At 45.3% G+C, this 20,432-nt stretch overlaps 1 protein-coding gene across 1 annotated transcript in view; it reads left to right on the top strand.

Moving 5' to 3' along the window:
- Ndg (Nidogen) overlaps positions 1 to 20,432 on the top strand; it is a 527,328-nt gene that overhangs the window by 50,871 nt on the left and 456,025 nt on the right. Inside the window, exon 4 of the mRNA XM_080283492.1 lies at positions 4,077 to 4,285. Coding sequence (XP_080139618.1) covers positions 4,077 to 4,285 — 209 coding nt within the window. The remainder of the gene's footprint in view (positions 1 to 4,076; positions 4,286 to 20,432) is intronic.

Here is a 20,432-nt window from a genome sequence, read left to right as displayed (position 1 = left end):
AGACTGCTAACTTGCCTAATTGTCTCTGTGTCATTTTTGAACTCTTCCATAACACTCTCGTGATTGACTACTGTACTTGCCATTTCACTCATTTTCTTCCTAAGTGTACTCAATTCCACGGTTAGTTCACTGATGGTTGTGTCTTTCTTATTGGCCTCCCTTCCTAGTTTTTCTATTTCTTCCTTTTGCAAGTGCATCTGCTTCTTTATTTCATCAATTTCATTTTTGAAAGCCATTTCTAGTTTGTTTACACGTTCAACCAGTCTATTGTGGGTCTCTACTTCAACCAGTTCTTGGTAGAAATCATCATTTTGCTTTTTACCTTTATCCCATTTCTTTTCCAAATTTGTTTTACTGAAGTATGTATCCATTTTGCAATACTTAAAGTGCAAAGCATATACAGTAATCACTCTAATATCCGGACGCCCAATAACCGAACATCCCCACTAACCGAACCTTATCGTCCTGGGATCAAACATTCCCAAAATGGTCCGAAAATCCAAAAAAAATTTTTAAAAAATCGATTTTTTGCCATCCGTAATTTGAACTTGCCGCGCGCGCCGCGTGAGAGCATTGTTTTGGTTCGTCATTCCTCCGACGTCCGATAGAGCGCCGCTGCATCCTCCCCACTTCCCGCCTGTCTCTCACCGCGACAAGACCTACGCTGTTCGCCATGGCTGCCCACGTGCTCGCTTTTGTGGTGGTGCCGTACTTGCTGCAAGGCCTCCTGCTGCTCTCTGCACTACTCTTGGTGTGTGTGATGATGGCCCCGCCTCCTGAGAAAAGGAAGAGAGTGGTGTTGACTCTGGAGAAGAAACGGGAGATATTGGAGAAGGTTGATGCGGGTTGGTCTTCTTCACGCATTCTCCGCGAGTTCAACCTGGCCCGGTCGACTTTGTTCGATATCAAGCGTTCCCGAGACAAGCTCATGCAGTACACGGCTGACTTCTCGTCGAGAAGCAAACGCAACGTGGAGAGGAAGGTTATGTTTACCCCCAAGTATGCAGAGATCGACCGCTCCACGTTGATTTGGTATCGACAGCAACGTGCAGCTGGTGTGATGGTACGTGGAACGGAGCTGAAGGCTGCTGCTGAGAAGTTTGCAAGGCTTCACTACGCCCTTGACTTCAAGGCATCCGAGGGTTGGCTCTTCGCGTTCAAGTTACGACATGGCCTTACTAACCGTAAAGCACATGGCGAAGCATTGGACACTAACGAGGATGGAGTGGACGAGTTTCGGCACAAGGTGAAAGGCTTGATCGACAGGGAGGGCCTCACTCTCGGTCAAGTCTATAACGCTGACGAAACCGGCCTATTCTATCGCTCGGTGCCAACGAACACTCTAGCTGATGAGACGGAGAAGCGTGTACCTGGCCGCAAGCTTTCTAAGGAACGGATATCTGCTTTGTGTTGTGCCAATGCTAACGGCATGCACCGGCTTAGGCCCATTATTGTTGGCCATGCAAAGCAGCCTCGGTGCCTTCGTGGGGTGATGGATGTCCTTCTTGTCGTATGGTACCATTCCTTGAAAGCATGGTTCACAGCTGTGATTTTCAAAGACTGGTTTCACCGTCACTTCGTCAAGGAGGTCATCCAGTACCAGACGAAGACACTGGGAATTCCTCGCGACCAGGTAAAGGCTTTCCTTCTCCTCGACAATGCACCTGCCCACCCGTGCGACAAGGACTTGGTTGCTGAAAATGGCCGTATTAGGTGCATGTTTCTGCCACCTAATACGACTGCTCTCATTCAACCAATGGACCAAGGAGTGATCGTGGCAACAAAGCGCCTGTACCGTCGTAAGTTCCTGGACGAGGTGATGGTTATCCTCGAGGACGAGGACGAGCGCAGGGAAGGACGTGACACTCGAGGCAAGCGGACTTTGGAAAACCTTCGCCGCTACAACATCAAGTCTGCGCTGTACAACTGGGCTAGTGCATGGAAGGAAGTCCCTGTGAAAACTCTTGAAAATGGTTGGTCTCGTCTGCTTCTCGGAACAGATGTGGAGTACGATTTCCTAGGGTTTGACGTGGATGACTTCCATGCACGGCCATGTACGCACGGCGACGATGTTGATGTGGACGATGTTCGTGAGTGGTTGGACGACGACGAGGGCGATCCTGGGTATCAGACGTTGTCTGATGTCGAGATCGCGTCTTCGGTTGCTGGTGTCAGTCCCGAACTTGAAGATTCCGACGACGACGGCGATGATGATGCGGACTCCTCTCAGCAGGACACTACTCCAGCCATCCCCAAGCTGAGCGCACTCCGGGAACATCTAGAGTTCGTCCTAGACTACCTGGAACACCCGGACTGCGACAGGGAGATGGGGCCCTTGGGACTCGTGGAGGAAGTGCGTGCTTTCCGGCAGCGCATCATCAATCGCCAGAATCGTCGGTCCTTGCGTCAGTCAACGATTGACAGTTTTTTCAGGCCCGTGACCCCCGCTGTGCCAAGCCCTGGTTCCACTCCATTGCCTCCCCAAAACAGGCCCTCATGCTCCGAGTCACAGCCCAGCACATCAGCTACAGTGGAGTCACCGCTCGATGTGAGTTTGCGGCTATCTTCAGAGTCTTCTGTAGTCGGTACGCCATCACCACGACCCACCGATGCACCCCTTGGTCGCCTGCCAGTGATACTCTCGGACTCTGACAATGAATAAACAGCAAGAACTTCTCCACTAGACCACACGGGAATTTTGAGTGTTGTGCAGTGAAAAAAACGGTGTGTTGTGTTAAGGTTTTCAAGTTGGGAGAAAAGACTCAGTAGAAAAGAAATTTAACATAACTAACCTTCTTTGTTTTGGCTTTGGAAAATTAAAAAAACTTGGGAAAAGTTAATGTGCAACACTTAAAGTAAATGGAACATTATTTGGACTAAAGTGAACACTGTGAAAAGAACGGACTTCTGTGTGTTAGTGACTAAGTTCAGTGCAAGACTTCAGGAAGAGTGTAGTGCAAGTGCTTCAGGAAATCGTTCTTACTGTCAGAGTCCGAGAGGAGGCGGTTATTCATCGAGGTGGCCAGGGACTTGCTGTAAGTAGCCAGAATGTTTCATGTTGTACTATTTTCCATACTATATTTACCAGAATGTTTCATATTGTACTTTTTTCCATACTATACTTACCAGAATGTTTCATACTGTACTTCTTTCCATACTATACTTACCTCATGCATGTGCAGTAGGAATGTGTTTTTCAGAGTTAGGTTCGGTTAGAGTCCATAAGTACCATAATGTTTATTAATGAATGAACATACTTCTAAACCCACATTTTATGTTTCTTTTGCATTTATTTCAGTCATTTATGTGCCTTATTGGTGTGATTTGGGTGTTAAATAGGTGCTATGCATGTCCGGAGGGAGTTGTATAGGTGTTTCTCTGAGTTAGGGTCCATAAGTACAAGTCCATAAGCTGGGGCCCAATATCCGGACGAAACCAATATCCGAACCTACCGATGGCTCTATTGATCCGGATATTGGAGGGGTTACTGTACTTACAATCTCCGTCTTGTTGTAGTCTAAACAAACCTCAGAGATGACAGCGTATTCTTTCGTCTTGGTTCTATTTCCTGTTTTTACAAGTCTTGTTGAAACTTATTATTTTTTTCCTTTTTATAATGAACAGTCATTTAGTCTAACCTGGTACTGAGCTTGACTCATACAAAGATACTAATTAGGTAATGCCACTGGCCGTGATGATTTGGCACGGAGCGCCGGTGTCACACGTCCGCCTAGATTGAATCCCTGTGTGTGTGTGTGTGTGTGTGTGTGTGTGTGTGTGTGTGTGTGTGTGTGAGAGAGAGAAAGGGAGAGAGGTTGCTGGTCCAATGCTGTGGATTAGATGACTTGTGTCCCAATGTGTGCGAAGTTCAAATCTGGCCATTTCATCTAAATCTGAAAAAATGACTGCACCGTGCTAATTGATGTAAATTTACATGTGGATCAACAAGGGACAAATTTGGGAGAATATAGATTTATGTTACACAGGCAACAGGTTAATGTGTTTTGTTGTCACAGTCAGAATCTGCATTTTGCTGGTTATAGTGAGAAATGTTCAAGGTTTTGTTCTTTCTCTAGGTCAACACATACCAGCTGGTGTTAGTGACGGACTCTGAAGATTCGTATGCCATGTTCCACTATGCAGATGGGGGGATCCAGTGGCTGCGGAGTGATGGTAAAAATCCCAGCCTGCCTGATGCACGGGGCCAGGCTGGCTTCATGTCAGGGGATGGGAGATTCTTTCTGCTCAAGGGATCAGGCTTGGATCAAGTTAGAAGTCTGGACAAGTAAGTGGTGTATGTAAGATCTTAAGATGTGCTTTTAACAAAGTGTTGAGATGTTTTTAGTCGTAGGTGGGGGCACTCACCATCCACTCACTCGATGTAGTGCTGCTCTCGGGTGTCTGCCCTGTCATCTCTTCCATCCTTCTTTCCTTCCATTCTCTTCTGTCTTTCTTTCCTTCAGTCTTTTCTCGTGTTTCTGCCTACGGGTGACTTTACACTCCCTTTTCTGTCTTTCTTTCCTACATTCTTTCCTCTTTCGTCTGCCTGTGGGTGGCTCTACACTGAGTGACAAGCCAAATGGTTTCCTGTACACCTGGAAACCATTTACTGCTCTGGGTGGTAACCATATAACCAAATTTTGGCGCCTGGTGGTTTAGTGGATAATTATTGCGCTCCAGTCGGATTGAGCCAGTGATGGTTTATATCCAAGGGGTGGTTAGGGTTTATTGCTCACGTAATGCCACACAGGAATGAATGAGGCTGGCACTCTCATCTTAAATGTCAGGACCAACTGCCTAGCCCCGGGCTCCTACGCTCTTCATGAGGCAACGTAGGATTGGATGATGGATGGATGGATGGTTGACATGTTTTTATTTTTCAGTAACGGTGAACCATTGGTCTTCCTATTGACATTGAGTTTGTTGTTTAACGGGGAGTGGCACTAACCCTCCACCAACCCACTTGTTGACAGGTAGGGAGCATTTATAGGTTGGTTATATGACCACCACCCAACATTGTAAATGGTTCTTGGCTTACAGGAAACCATTAGGATTGTCACTCAATGTAAAGCCATGTGGCAAGGAAAGAACAGTAACATGTGACAAGAAAGATGAGAAAAATAGGAAGAGAGGAGGGCAGGCTCCGAAAAAGAATGGTAAAGGTTTAGGAAGAAGCAGGCAGCACTGCATCAAGTGAGTGGATGATAGCCGTCACAGGCTTTTTTTTTTTTTTTTTTTATGCAAGGAAGAAGGAACCAAAGGCCAGGAGGCCACAAACCATATCTTCCAAGAAAAAACAAAAACAATACAACAGGGAACCAAATTCAAGATCCATTCATTTCGAGATGCCTGGACACTCTGCGTTTGAACGACTCAAGATCATAGGAAGTAGGAAATACAGACAGAAAGAGACTGTTCCAGAGTTGACCTGTTTCATAAATGAAGGACTAGGAGTAATGGTCAACTCTTGCATTAGTGAGTTGGACAGAAAAGGGATGAGAGTTTGTTACTAGATGGTGCTATGCGTCCATTGTAGTGGTGGATGGACGCAGGCAGATAGTTCGAAGGATTAGTGACTATTGAAGCAGCAATAGAAAAGAGATAAAGATTCAACAGTGCGATGAAGAGACAGAGGTTGAAGGGAGCCAGTAAGAGGAGGAGAGTTAATGAAACGAAAAGCCTTTGACTCCACCTTGTTGAGAAGAGCTGTATATGGGGAGCCTCCATACACATGAGAGTTGTACTCTACATGGGCGAATAAAACCTGTATATATATTCAACAACTTTGCAGGGGTAAAGAAGGTATGAAGTCAACTTAGCACACCTAATCTCTTGGAAGCAGATTTTACAAGAGATGTAATATGATATAGTGGTAGGTGGGGGTGCTTACCATCCTCTCACTTGATGTAGTGCTGCTTTGGGTGTCTGCCCTTTCCTCTCATCCTTCCTTCCTCCTCTGGCTTTCTTTCCTTCATTCTTTCCACTTCCTTCTGCCTACAGGTGCCTACATTCCCTCTTGTGTTTTTCTTTTCTTCATTCTTTCCTCTTCCCTCTGTCTGTGGGTGACTACACTGAGTGACAAGCCAAATGGTTTCCTGTACACCAGGAAACCATTTACTACACTTTGTGGTAACCATATAACCAGATTATGGCGCCTGGTGGTTTAGTGGGTAATTTCAGCGCTGCACTTGGATTGAACCGGTGAAGGTTTATATCCAAGGGGTGGTTGGGGTTTATTGCTCGCGAAATGCCACTCGGAGATGAGTGAGGCTGGTCACTTTCATCTTAACCCGCGGCGTCCCGTCGACGTATTTCCACATCCTCACGTTTTGTCACTGCCAATCCCGTTGACGTACTTCAACGTCCCGCAATTGCAAGGTTCATAATTTCCACAATTTTCAAAATTCGCTCGAGATTTTCGATTCGCCCACCTACCCAAGCCTCCCCTACCTGCCGCCAGGCGGGCAGCGTCCCAGACCCCGCATGACCCGCGCTCGCCCTTGTCTCGGTCACTCACCTGTTAGCAGTGACCCAGGTCAGACATGGCGCGGAAAGGTCTCTCAGACGACGAAATAGCATCCGCCCTGGAGGCCTTCACTGGAGATAGTGATTCTCCACTTGATGATGATGTGGTGGATCGAGATTACGTCCAGCCAGAGGAAGAAATAACAAGCAGTGATGAAGAGGTCCCTTCGCCCCGGAAAAAGCGGTATGTGACATATCGTAAGGCAAGGAAAGGCCAGCCTGCACCCCAACCACGTGCACGGACCTCTCTCCATCCCGATTCTGATGAGGACGAGGATGAGGACGATGACGATGACGGCGGCTTAGGACGTGATACCGCCTCATGGTTGGGTAAGGAGAAAATCTCACCCCGAGGATCAGAAGGTGGGGCGAGAAGACAAATAAGGTATGGTCCAAGTCTTTTGTCCGGGGAAGTGGAAAGTGGTGTGGTGGAAGTGCGGGGTGAAAGGGAAAGTGGTGTGGCGGGAGCGCGGGGTGAAAGGGAAAGTGGTGTGGCGGGAGTGTGGGGTGAAAGGGAAAGTGGTGTGAGGGAGGCAGCACGAGCACATGGTGCACGTAGGCCTAGGGGAGAGGAGGTGGAGCCACTCCCCAGCACGTCTTTCGCCCCACAATATTCCCAAACTTCCTCCCCACAGCCCCAGGATGTGGGGAAAGGAAGGAAAGGGAAAGGAAAGGGTAAAGGAAAAGGGAGAGGGAAGAGAAGTGCGAGTCATGAAAGGCGCCGCTCTCCACCTCCCCAACCTCCCCCACCACCCTCACCTCCTCACCCTGACGAAGGCGACGATGGGGACATGGCTGGAGACGGTGGTGTCTTGTGGAACTGGGAAGATGGGAGTAATTTTACTCCCATCATTCACCCTTTCACTGAGGAGTGGCAGTCTGGTTGCACGGCTCCAGGTGTGCATGCGGGTTCCTCTAGGGTGGATTTTTTCCACTTGTTCTTTGGGGAGGCGTTTGTGGGGCGCATAGTGGAACAGACAAACATATTTTCACGAACACAGCGCTGTGAAAGTGAACGTTTGGGAACAACGAGCAGGCATTCCCAGCAATATGACTATCCTGTGACAATTTCTGAGATGTTCTTATTTTTTGCCCTGGTTCTCTTGATGGGTGTGGTAAGAAAAAATCAAATTCCTGCATACTGGACAACTGACCCAATGATCCTCACACCTTTCTTTGGAAAGGTGATGAGTCGTAATAGATTTCAGCAGATTCTCGGCCGCCTCCACTTTTTTGATGCAGAAGATCCAGCTAATGCAAATAACACTGATAAAATTAGGAGAATTAGGCTGGTATTTGATCATTTACGGGAAATGTTCCGCTCCTCATTTTATCCTTACAGAGACCTCGTCATAGACAAGAGTCTTGTGTTGTGGAGAGGCAATATTTCCTTTCGCCAGTACATACCCAGCAAGAGACACCGTTTTGGGTTCAAGATCTTTGTTATGTGTGACTGTAAGACTGGTTATGTGCAAGACATAGTCTTATACACGGGCGCACAGACAGATATGACAGAAGATCTTAGTATAGGACTCTCAGGGGCCGTGGTGAAGACAATGATAGAGGAGTACCTTCATCGTGGTCATGTGTTGTACATGGACAACTGGTACACTAGCCCTCTTCTCGCTAGGTTCCTCCACCAACATGACACCGGAGTCTGTGGTACAGTCAAGAGAAACCGTCGCCATATGGTCAAGATAGGGAGGAAACTTGACAAGAACGAGGTGGTTTTCTTCCAGGCAAATAACATCCTTGCCACCCTGTGGAACCACAACAAGGAAGTTTGCCTCCTATCAACTGTACACAGCCCCCTGATGCACCGCATAGACTTCGTTGATCACTGTAGCGAGAGGAGGCGCAACGTCTGGAAACCCGAGTCTGTACTGGACTATAATCTGAACATGAGGCAAGTGGATCAGTCAGACTCGATGATTTCCAGTGTTGACTGTGCCAGGACCACGATGAAGTGGTACAAAAAGCTCTTTTTCCACTTGCTCAACATCACAGTCCTGAACGCACACTACCTGCACGCCATGACAACAGGAGTATCAGAGACCTTTGAGGAGTTTGTGAGGGAGCTGGCACGTGAAATAATCGCCAGGCATGCCCAGGACAGACCCACACACTGCACCCGCACCCCCATGGCTGCCCAGACTCCCCTACGCCTCGCAGGACGCCACTATCCTAGCACAATCCCTTCCGACCCAAACCGTCGTAAACCCCAGCACTGCTGCCATGTATGCAAGCACTCGACAGTCAGACCAGCCACTCAGAGAAAAGACACAAGGTACGAGTGTGTAGAGTGCAATGTTGCGTTGTGCCTTCAGCCATGTTTCAGAGAGTACCATAACTTCCTACACTACTGAAACTGTGTGGGATGGCGATATGACACTCAGTATAATGGTAAGGCCAGTCAGTATGTGCTAAGTCTTATATAAAGTTGAAACGGGTGTAATGTTTTCAGGAAAGTAATGTATAAGTTGAGAAATAGTGTAAGTTGAAAGAAGTGATATCAAAACTACACCCACTGTGTAAATCTGCGAAAATATGACGCTCAGTATAACACTCTGGTCAGTAAATATGTGATAGCAAGAATATAAAGTGGAAACGGGTGTAATGTTAGCAGGAAAGGAACGTATAAGTTGAAAAATAGTGTAAGTTGTAACAATTGATGTCACGAGTACACCCACTGTGTAAATCTGCGAAAATATTACGCTCAGTAGAACATTCTGGTCAGTAAGTATGTGATAGGAATGATATAAAGTGAAAAAGGGGGTAATGTTAGTAGGAAAGTAATTTATAAGTTGAATACTAGTGTAAGATGAAAAAAATGATATCGCGATAACACTCACTGTGTAAATATGCGATAATATGACGCTCAGTAGAATAGTAAGGTCTCAAATTATGTGATATCAATTATATCAAGTGGAAACATGTGCAATGTTAGTGGAGAATTATTATATAAGTACAAAAATAGGTTGTAAGTGGAAATAGTAGTCACAGCGACTTCACCGTCTGTGTTATTATGCGCTATTGTTACGCTAAATATTTACGTAAGGCCTGAAACTATCTCAAAACAGTTCTCAAAGTGGAAAAGTGTATAATGTTATTAGGAAGTTGAAAAAACACAATATGAGTTGAAACAACAGTCACAGCGAGTTCACTCACTACGTAAATAAGCGTTAACATTACGCTAAATGTTATCGAAAGGCCTGTGAATACGTAAAAACAGTTCAGTAAAATGTAAAATGGTATAATGTTATTGGAGATGTATTATGTAAGTAGAAAAAATGATATGTATCATGATTCAGGAATGTTAGCGATTCATCGTGACCAGTCTGCCCGATTTTGCTCGGTTCGCACGATGGTACAATGCTTATTTCAGCTCTATTTTTGTATAAAATCCAATTTACTCTTGTATCACATGTTTTTATGTTTGTAATAAATACATATCTACTTACTTTCATTGGTTTCCCAGACTTACAATACCAAAGAAAACGTGAGAGCCTCAGACCACCTACAGAGAACACGGTACCAGGTGTGACGAAGGTATACCTGTTTAGGCAACTTATGGACCCCGGTGAACACTTTCTTCGTGATTGACCATTGTTTCTGACCAAAAGCGAAAGTTTTAGCAAAAAAAATTTGGGTCCAAAAATGGTCATGATTGGGGGGTACCAGTTGTGAAAAAATGGTCGGGACGGGGCGGGTTAAATGTCAGGACCAACTTGCCTAGCCCTGGGCTCCTCCACTCCTCATGGGGCAACATAGGATTGGATGATGGATGGATGTAATATGATCCTTTCCAAGATACATCCCGAGGAGTGAAACCCCAAGTATGTTTAAAGATGATGCAGGGTTGAGCTGGATTGAACATTAGTGGGTACTCCTGTGGAAGATTTTGATGGGTCGATAGATATAAGAACTGAGTTTTTGATGCATTAAAAACAACAAGATTACTTTTACCCCAGTCAGAGATACAAGCCAAGCCAGACATTAGGTGTGGCATAGCCTCATCATTTGTTCGTTGAAGTAACTGCTGAGACGGATGCTGTGGGATGCGAATGGAAAGATGAAGGGTGGAATGATCAGCGTATAAGTGGGTAGGGTTAGATGTACGGCTTAGAAGGTCATTGATGAATAAAAGGAAGAGAGTTGGTGATAGGACAGAGCCCTGAGGAACACCACTATTGATAGATCTAGGACAAGAATGATGACCATCTACAACAGCAGGTATAGAGTGACCAGAAAGGAAGCTAGAGATGAAGGCACAGATAGAAGGATAGAAACCGTTCAGGGACAGTTTGGAAATTAAAGATTTATACCAGACTCGATTGAAAGCCATTGAGATGTCAAGTGCAGTGACAAAACTTTTGCCAAAGTCCCGAAAGGAGGATGACCGGGAGTCTGAAAGGTAGGTGAGAAGATCACCATTGGAGCTTCCCTGACGAAACCCATACTGACAATCAGAAAGAAGGTTGTGATAGGAAAGATGCATTAAAATTTTTTAAAGAATAGACTGAAAGCTTTTGAGAAATAAGATGTTAAAGCAATTGGGCAATAGTTAGAGGGTTGGGAATGGTCACCCTTCTTTGGGACAGGCTGGATGAGAGCAAACTTCCATCAAGAAGAAAAGGTACAAGTTGATAGACAAAGGCAAAAGAGATTGCTTAGGCAGGGTGTAAGCACAGAAGCACAGTTATTGAGGATAACAGGAGGGCCCCTATCAGGCCCATATCCCTTGTTAGTATTGAGGCCAGTGATGGCAGAAAATACATCAGTTGAAGAAATTTAATGTCAGCCATGAGGAAGTCAGAGGGGGGAAATGATAGAGGAATGGCACCAGAATTGTCTAAGGTGGAATTGGAGGAGAAAGTCTGAACGAAAATTTCTGCTTTATTGATTTGGGTTGGCGTGGGCCGACTTGGGTAGGGTTGTGCTGTTCATGGTTGATTGGGGTTGGTCTGGGCTGCCTGGGGTTGGGTTAGGTTGTTTGGGGTTGATTTGGGTTGGCCTGGATTGACTGAGGTTGGGTTGTCCTGTTTGGAGTTGATTTTTTTCTGTGTGAGTATTTGGATATTGTTGTTTCACTACATTATGGTGGATAAACAGCTTGGTGTTACTGTTATCTTTCAAAGTACAGTGGTCTCTCATCCAGTACTGTAATTGCATCAGACAACACTGCCATATTGGACTAATTCCCTGCTGGACAAATGATAAAGCTTATGGACAAAGTTAGTTAGATCAGACAGGACTCTGATTTAAGGTACAAGAACCCCTAGAATGTTTTTAACAGTGAGAGGCAACACATAAATAGCAATTTGGCATGATGAACAAAGGCAGGTAGTTAAAAAAAATGCACTGTCCATCATGTTATTGCGGTGTTAGCTCACCAGCAAGCACAAGGAAGCTGACACTCAGTGGCATCACCTCTCCCGGTGGCACCTGATAACTTTGCAGAGTAACAGCCCCCCCCCCCCAAAGAAATCATGCAAATCCTTAGAAGCAAACCGTACTAAACTAATTTTCGACTTGCCTATCTGTCTATTTCCTGATGCCTCAGTTCCTTAAGGAATGGCCACAAATAAATTTGCCTCCATGTTATCTTGTTCCCTGCCATTCCACTGTCCTCCCCCCAACTCACTTCCTCTTTCATGTACCTCGTGATGTCACCAACTCGCGACATTGTATTATCAGGGGAACTCGCAGTGTTGTTGTTGTGCAAACCCATGAACAATTGTGGAGAATCCAGTGTAATTCGCTCACCTAACAGTCAAGCTAGAGCACTCCGATTTGAATATGTTTTTTAAACATTTGTCATTGTTTCAGGAGTGACTGTCGTTATGTACAAACATTAGTGCATCACTGCATGAAGTAGATATAGATACTAAACTGTTTGCAAGCCCTTCCAAGTGTCGGGGCAGGAAGCCACGCCCATTTCTCATATATCAAGCCTGCAGCTGTGGGAAACACAGTAAGTTGGAGAGGGACAGTGGCCAGGGATGGATGTTCAGCAGGGCAATGTGAGAAGTGACTCCTGGAGACCAACCTTTGTGTCACAATCTGCGGATCATCTTGCAGCTCTGTGATGCCATACTTCTCCACTTTCCATAGTTAGTTGGAGATTAGCTGTCAAGAGAGATGGATGCACCCAGAGCAGTGTGAAAGGCCAGTGACCAGCAGAGACCCCTCTTGTTAGCAGTGTCTTCAGGCCTGGATTGCCTAGTTCCCTCACAGTTCTGCAACTCCATTCTTGATGCAGGGCAGTTCAGGACAGAGTAGTGCAAGATGCGGTCTCCTTGCAGCTCTGCAACTCCATATCTCCATATACCGTATTTTCTTTCTGTTTTCTACATTTAAGAGTGTTAGATAGTTTGAATGCGTGAGTGAGTGAATTTACTTATGTTCTTCTGTAATGTAAGCATTCATTTTGCTGTAATTAATAAATTTACAGTTCTTTGAGCTTGATTAAATGAAAAATTGTTTAATTTTTTCCATATTGTTCTCAATTAATTTTCTTTGCTTCCTGTTTGCACTAACTTTCCTTGATTTAATCTCCTCCATCCTTCTTTCCTTCCATCCTCTTCTGTCTTCCTTTCCTTCATTTTTTCCTTGTCCTTCTGCCTACGGGTAACTTTACACTCCCTCTTCTGTCTTTCTTTTCTTCATTCTTTCCTCTTCCTTCTGCCTGTGGGTGACTCTACACTGAATGATAAGCCAAAAGGTTTCCTGTACACCAGGAAACTATTTACTATGCTGGGTGGTAACCATATAACCAAATTTTGGCACCTGGTGGTTTAATGGGTAATTATTGCTCTCCAGTCGGATTGAGCCGGTGAAGGTTTATATCCAAGGGGTGGTTGAGGTTTATTGCTCATGTAATGCCACTCAGGGATAAGTGAGGCTAGTCACTCTCATCTTAAATGTCAGGACCAGCTGCCTAGGCCCAGGCTCCTATGCTCCTCATGTAGGATTGGATGATGGATGGTAGTTTGCCTGTTCTTTTGTATTAATTCTCAGTAAAACTGTTTATGTAAGCTAGATGTGAAAGCAAGAATCTGGTTTAGTATTACTAAGTTTCAGGGTTAATTATTAATTGTCTGGGGGCAAGGGTCATTCTTCCTCTCAGAGGCCGACAGTACAAATAATTTAGCATTCGTGTGTGGTTAATCCCAGCTGAGCATTGTTTGAAGAGAAAGTTAATAAGCCTCATTTTCTGAGATTGGCGACGTAAGCCAGAATAAAGTAAAACCTTAATACTCTGATAAGTTGATCCCCCTTGTGACAAGTGGCGACTTTCCTTTTTCGCCCATGATAAGTGCCATAGAACCAAATTATGGCACCTGGTGGTTAGTGGGTAATTAAGGTGCTCCAATAGGATTGAGCCTGTTTAGGTTTATATCCAAGGGGTGGTTGGGATTTATTGCTCATGTAATGCCACTTACGGATGAGTGGGGCTGGTCACTTTCATCTCAAATGTCAGGACCAACTTGCCTAGCCCCAGGCTTCTACGCACCTCATGGGTCGGCATAGGATTGGATGATGGATGGATGGATAAGTTCCAAAATCCTTTCCTCCCCAGACAGGTGGCGACCTTGCCAGGATATTAACTCCTAGCTTTAAAGGTAGTTATTAACGAAATAACAAACTCGCTCACTTGCAGCTACTTGTCAGTTATAATCATTAAAGTTTATAGGCATTAGCTTACTGGTGGTTACTGTTTAGCAGGTTATCATTCCTGCCTTGCTAGTTATTGTGAGAGTTGTTTTGCCTGCTAGTCTGTGGATTGTTTTTTTCTTGCTTTCCAGCCTAACTAGGTTAAACTGGACACGGCCAGCCTGTGTGTATATTCTTAATTTTGCATTATTACCATTAGACTGCAAAACAGCACAGTTTGTGTGTCGATATTTGGTTCACTCTTTTTCATTGGGTTAGCACTATGACTACTAACCTGTTCATACAGGAAGCCAAGGATATGGGATTACCTGATCCTTAGATCAGTGTGATTGTTTCCTGAGGCATGTATCCAGGTAGCATCTCCATTTTACACAGGTTCAAACAGTGGCTGTTGTCAATCCAAAACTTTTGACTTACGTACAGATATACCCCAGTATCCAGCGCATCAGTAACCGATAACTCGTTACACCGAGCATAAGAAATCAGGGGACATTCTCACAATCTGAACAGCTGTCGCTTCACTAGTCTGAACACTCCACCATTTTCTAGATTTGAAATGCATGCATCCAAATGCAGATGTGGGATGTGGTGGTTAGTGTGGCTCTCTTCGTCCTCCCTCTATCCCCTCATCTTTCCCTCCATCCCCAATGTGAGGGAGACAGGAACACAAAGGGGGATAGAGAGGCTAGGGAGGAAGGGAATGAAAGAGAACGAGAAAAGAGAGGGAGGAAAGCTATAGTGTGAAGAGCAGAGGCAGTGAAAAACGACAAAGGGAAAGGAGAAAAGGAAAATGGGGGAAGGAGAGAGGTAGAAAGTGAGGGGAAAAGAAGAAAACAGAGGGAGAAAGAGAGAGAAAGGAAAGGAAGAAAAGAAAGTATGAGAGGAAGCAGGAGGGAAGGAGGAGGTGTGAGAAGCAGAGGGAGGGACAGAGGAAGAAAGTGAAGGGGAAGAAGAAAACAATGAGAGAAATAGAGAAAAGGGAGAGAGAACTGGGTGGGAGGGAGGGAAAGGAAGAATAAATGAGAAGAAGAGGGAGGGAGGGAGAGGACACAAAGTGTGAGAAGCAGAGGGTGAGAAGAAAAAGAAAGCTAGGGAAGGAGAAAGTGAGGGGGAGAGAAGAAAACAGAGGGAGAAAGAGAGACTGGGGAGGAAGGGAAGGAAAAAGAGTGAAAAGCAGGGGATGGGAGGGAAGATGAGAAGCTGTGTGAAGCAGAAAAAGGGAAAGAAGAGTGAGAGAGAGAGAGGAGGGGGGGGAAGAAAATGACAGTGGGAGAGGGAAAGAGGGTGTGAGGAACATTAGACAGAAAGACTAAGTAGGGAGGGAAGATTGGAGAAGGAGAGAAAGAAGGGGAAGAAAAAGATGGGTAGTGTGAAGGATGTACGAGAGGGAGGAAAGGAAGAAACAGAGAGAGAATAAGATGAAGGAGAATTTGAAAGATGTAGGAAGAGGAAAGGAAAAGAGTGAAAATTCAGACAGAAGGAGGATGTGTGTGCATGGCAGGTCTCCATGGCACCATCTCCCTCATTTATCATTTCTCCTTCGTTCCTCCTCGTTTGCTGAGTCATCGCTGCCAGGCGTGTCTTGCTCCCCGTCCTTCCGCCCTGCCCCACTCCTGCTAGCATGTTGCCTGCTTGGCTTATGCTATCCACTGTCTCTGTGTGTGTTGTTTGCTCTGCTTGCATTTCATCACTGCACCTCCCACCACTTTACCTTCCTGCATATGTGATGTCTGATCTCCCATTTTTTTAGCAATAGTGTTGTTTATGAGGTTAATAACATTACTGATGATGTTTCTATGTCAGTCTCAATTGAGTGAGTAAGGTATATGAGAGTTTGGATTTTGGTCTGGAATGCATCTCTGTCTTTTCTTCAGCGTCTTATGGGGAAAATTGGTTCAATAATCGACATCCTCGCTGACCGAACACTTCCACCGGTACGCAACATCACCAGATATCGGGGTATGCCTGTATAGCGAACATTAGTGGCATCAAAAATAGTTGCGCCGGAGAAATGCTACTCAGACTTCAGTTGCTGCAGTAACACGAGCTATGGCCGTGGCTCCAAACCATGTTACCCTGTAAACTATTGCAATGCCATAAGATCTGATTTGTAGTCAGGATGTTGTGCAGGAACAACAGTATGACCCACCATTTGCTGTAGTGCACAAGAAACTGGAGGGTTATGTGATTAAGCATTCACAAGGAGGTCAAGCCAGGTGCTTTCGTAAACAAGGACGACTGTACCAAGAGTCACGAACACCCCAGGGCAAGGTTCAGCTGCAGTTTGTCCTTCCCCACAAAGCATCACCGAGCAGTGTTTGAATTGGGTCATTGTTCAGTGCTTTTAGGTCACATGGGCCAAAAGAAAACCTTTGTCCATATCCATGCTGACTTTTAATGGCCAGGAATGGGACATGAAATAAACAGGCTTGTACGCTTCAGTGATGTATGTCAATGTACCACTAGCTGAGGACTTTTTCGGGCCGGGAATGGGACATGAAATAAATAGGCTTGTATGTTCCAGTGATGTACGTCAGCGTAACACTGATCGGGGACGTGTGCATCCTTTGCCTTTGAAATCCATGGCCCAACTCTCCAAGCCATTTAAGAGAGAGGGCAGTGACAGTGTGGGCACAGACCTTATGACTTGCCTGTTGGTTCCACAGGACACATTTCATCCCGGATCTGTAGATACTTATACACTGTATGTTAGGGGAAGGTTTGAGAACCTCACACAGGCATTCCGAGGCTGTGTTTGAATTACCTTGTGGTGCTGTCGCTAAGGCTAGTTTATCCACATAAGTGTTCACGACCGTCCTGGGTGTTAAAATGTGACATGCCCAAGTTTGTATAAGAATTCTCCAGCTTACCTATATTAGTTTAAGTGTAGAGTAGTAATAAGGATGTTTGAGTGTGTATAAAAAAATAGTGCCAGACGGTGCATAGTCTAGGTGCATATGCACGGATAGCCCTGAGTTAACGGTCACTACTCTCACTTTTGATCTGTGATGGGCTGTGGGTCTCTGAGGATCCTTTTAGTAAATTGACACTGGTTGAGATCTTATTAACGTACCAGGGGTTGATGCTGCAGGGGGTGGATTAGCTGAACTGAAGCATGGTCTTGCAGTGGAGAGAAGGGGCTGGGGCCTAATTGGCTGCTGTCTCCCTTGAAAACGCCAGGCAAGGCTTTGGACCCCTGACCCTCATATCCACACTGTGCCTATGCATTAACGAGGGAACAGCTTGTTCTCCATTTAATAGAGATGTAGGGTTTCACCAGGGATCAGCTTGTTTTCTGTTTAATAGAGATGTAGGGTTTCACCAGGGAACAGCTTGTTCTCCGTTTAATAGAGATGTAGGGTTTCACCAGGGAACAGCTTGTTCACCATTTAATAGAGATGTAGGGTTTCACCAGGGAACGGCTTGTTCTCTGTTTAATAGAGATGTAGGGTTTCGTCGGGGAACAGCTTGTTCTCTGTTTAATAGAGATGTAGGGTTTCACCAGGGAACACTTGTTCTAAGTGGTTTGTCAGGCCAAGAACTAGCCTACATTTCATGGTTAATAGTATACCTGATGAGATTTAATGGTGATCTCGCATGCGTGATGCTCTGACTGGCACCGTAATTTTTTAGCCAGGGCGTACCTTTCGTAGTATGTGCTGACCAGGGAGAGGGTAATTGTAATTTAATACAAATTATATTTGTCCATTGACTCTGTTGATGCTCCCCTGGGTTGATTTCACAGGCACAGTGATGGCCGTAGCAATTCTTTCATGCAGCAGCTGATCATCACTGCTGCGCTCAACCGCCTCTTCTCCTTTACCCTTATCGTCTCCACATTGTTATTAATTTTTATTACACAGTTTTACACATAGGTACAGTTACGCTACAAGTGTCACACCTACACCATGTATTACATACACCACACTACATAACAGTTAGTTGTGTTAAAGTAAATACAGTACCCTCGCGTCCAGCACGGTAATATTATCATGCATGGATCACGTGTTGGACCAAAAACGTGTTGGACTAACAATAGAGCTTATGGGGAAAAATGAATTATGTCAGCAACCCTAGGAAAAGTCACCCTAAATACCTACCATATACATATACATATATTGGTACTATTGTATTTATAATAAATGGTACTGTGCTATGAATGATAACTAACCTTTTAGGATAGTGTTGGTGGGCTTGCTGGGAATGGAAGGTGGTATCCAAGGCTGTAGGTAGTCCTACTGGGTCCCCGGAGGATGGCTGCTGGTGTCACTAGCGGGTAATGGCTGTTGCTCCTTCTCAACCTCCCTCATAAATCCTTCGAAATCACACTCAGAATCACTATCTTCGTCCACATCCATGGAAGGTCCTGCTTCTGCCTGTCCTAGCACTCTGTAAGCCTTCACTGCTGCCAGGATCTTGTCTTGGTTTTTTATTATGGTCCTCACGTTGGCTTCATTCATGTCGTAGGCCTTGGCAATGTCAACTTTCCTCTCCCCTTTCTTCTTCCTCTCGATGCTTTCTAGCTTGATGGCCTGAGGGAGGTGCCGACGCTTCTTGGGGTTCTCAGAAAGCTTCCTAGGCATCGTGAGCAGGGTAAAATGCAGTAACAAGGGCAGAAAATGCAGCAAGAAAAAAGCACCTTCCAATGCAATTATGCGACTGAGTGGCGCTGTGGCGGGAGAAATGTAAACAAAACATCACGTGACACCAGAAGCGTTTTTAATTGGGCGGCATCACGATCACGTCACGATAGCGGGCGGGGAAGGCTACTTGATCAGAAGTTTTCATTGGCTATCATCATGATGGGAATGTCCAGTATGACCGTGTTGGACCAGGGGTGATCGTGCTAGAGTGAACTCTGCGGATTTCGCCCACTTCTCAGAGCTCTGTGCGTGTAATGCTAACACACTCATGTTGCAGTAATTAAATCGTATTATCTATCTATCTATCTATTGCCAGACGCCTCAATCCCGTTTGGGGTGGCCACAAACAAATCGCCTCCAAGTCGCCCTGTCCCCCGCCATTTCACTCCCCTGCTCCCAACTCACACCCCCCTCTCTCATATACCTCTCCACCCCATCTCTCCATCTCATCCTCGGCCTCCCCCTCCCTCTTTCCCCCTCCACCTCACTCACATACACTCTCTTCGTCAGTCTTTGACCCTCCATCCTCTCCACATGGCCAAACCACCTCAGTGTGTTCCTCATAACGCTTCCTATCACACCCACATCAACACCACAACGCTCCTTTATATCCTCATTCGTCAGCCTGTCTCTCCATGTGACTCCACAGGCTCCTCTTAGATAACTCATTTCCACGGCTCTCACTCTTGACTTGTGTCCTTCCAACAAAGTCCAAGCTTCACTTCCGTACGTTAGAGTTGGTATCACAATACTGTCATGTAGTAACTTTTTCACTTCCATGCTCACTTCCCTGTTTCTTATCACTGCTTTCAAAGAACCAGCAACCTTTCTTCTCTGCTGTACCCTTTCAAGCATTTCACCCTCCAAACCTCCATCCTTACTCATCACACTACCCAAGTACTTAAACGTACTCACATTTTCCAATTCCTCATCATCCAACCTCGCTGTACATTCACTGACTTATCCTCTCTCAAAGATCATCACTTTACTCTTCCCTACATTCACCTTTAGATTCCATTTCTTACACACTCTCTCAAACTCATCCACCAAGCCTTGCAGCTCCCCTTCGTCTTCACTCAACAACACGGTATCATCTGCAAACAACAGTACAGGGAGTTTCCAAACACTATCCTCTCTCACCAGGGCCACTCCAACATCCACTACCCTACCTTGTACATCTTTTATTACCCCATCCATGTACAGATTGAACAACCATGGAGACATGACACATCCCTGTTTCAACCCAACTTTCAAAGAGAAAAATTCACTTAGTTCACCATCCACACGCACTGCAGCCTTCGCACCATCATACATACTCTTCACAGCATTCAACAACTTCCCATCTATTCCATATATTCTTAACACTTTCCACAATCCTAGTCTATCCACCCTGTCATATGCTTTCTCCAAATCCAGGAAAGCCGCATACAACTTCTTTCCCTTCTCTAGAAACTTTTCCACTAAAGATCTGAGAATGAATATCTGATCTACACAACCTCTTCCCTTCCTAAAGCCTCCCTGTTCTTCTCCAACTAATTTCTCTGTTCTTTCTCTAACTCTGTCAATAAGTATCCTACCATATACTTT

Source organism: Coenobita brevimanus, chromosome 97, assembly GCF_032717465.1.
Source record: "Coenobita brevimanus isolate Jiangsu-jjx chromosome 97, ASM3271746v2, whole genome shotgun sequence".
Lineage (NCBI taxonomy): Eukaryota > Metazoa > Arthropoda > Malacostraca > Decapoda > Coenobitidae > Coenobita > Coenobita brevimanus.
The sequence above is the reverse complement of the archived record's forward strand: the minus strand, read 5'-3'. Positions and strand labels throughout refer to the sequence as shown.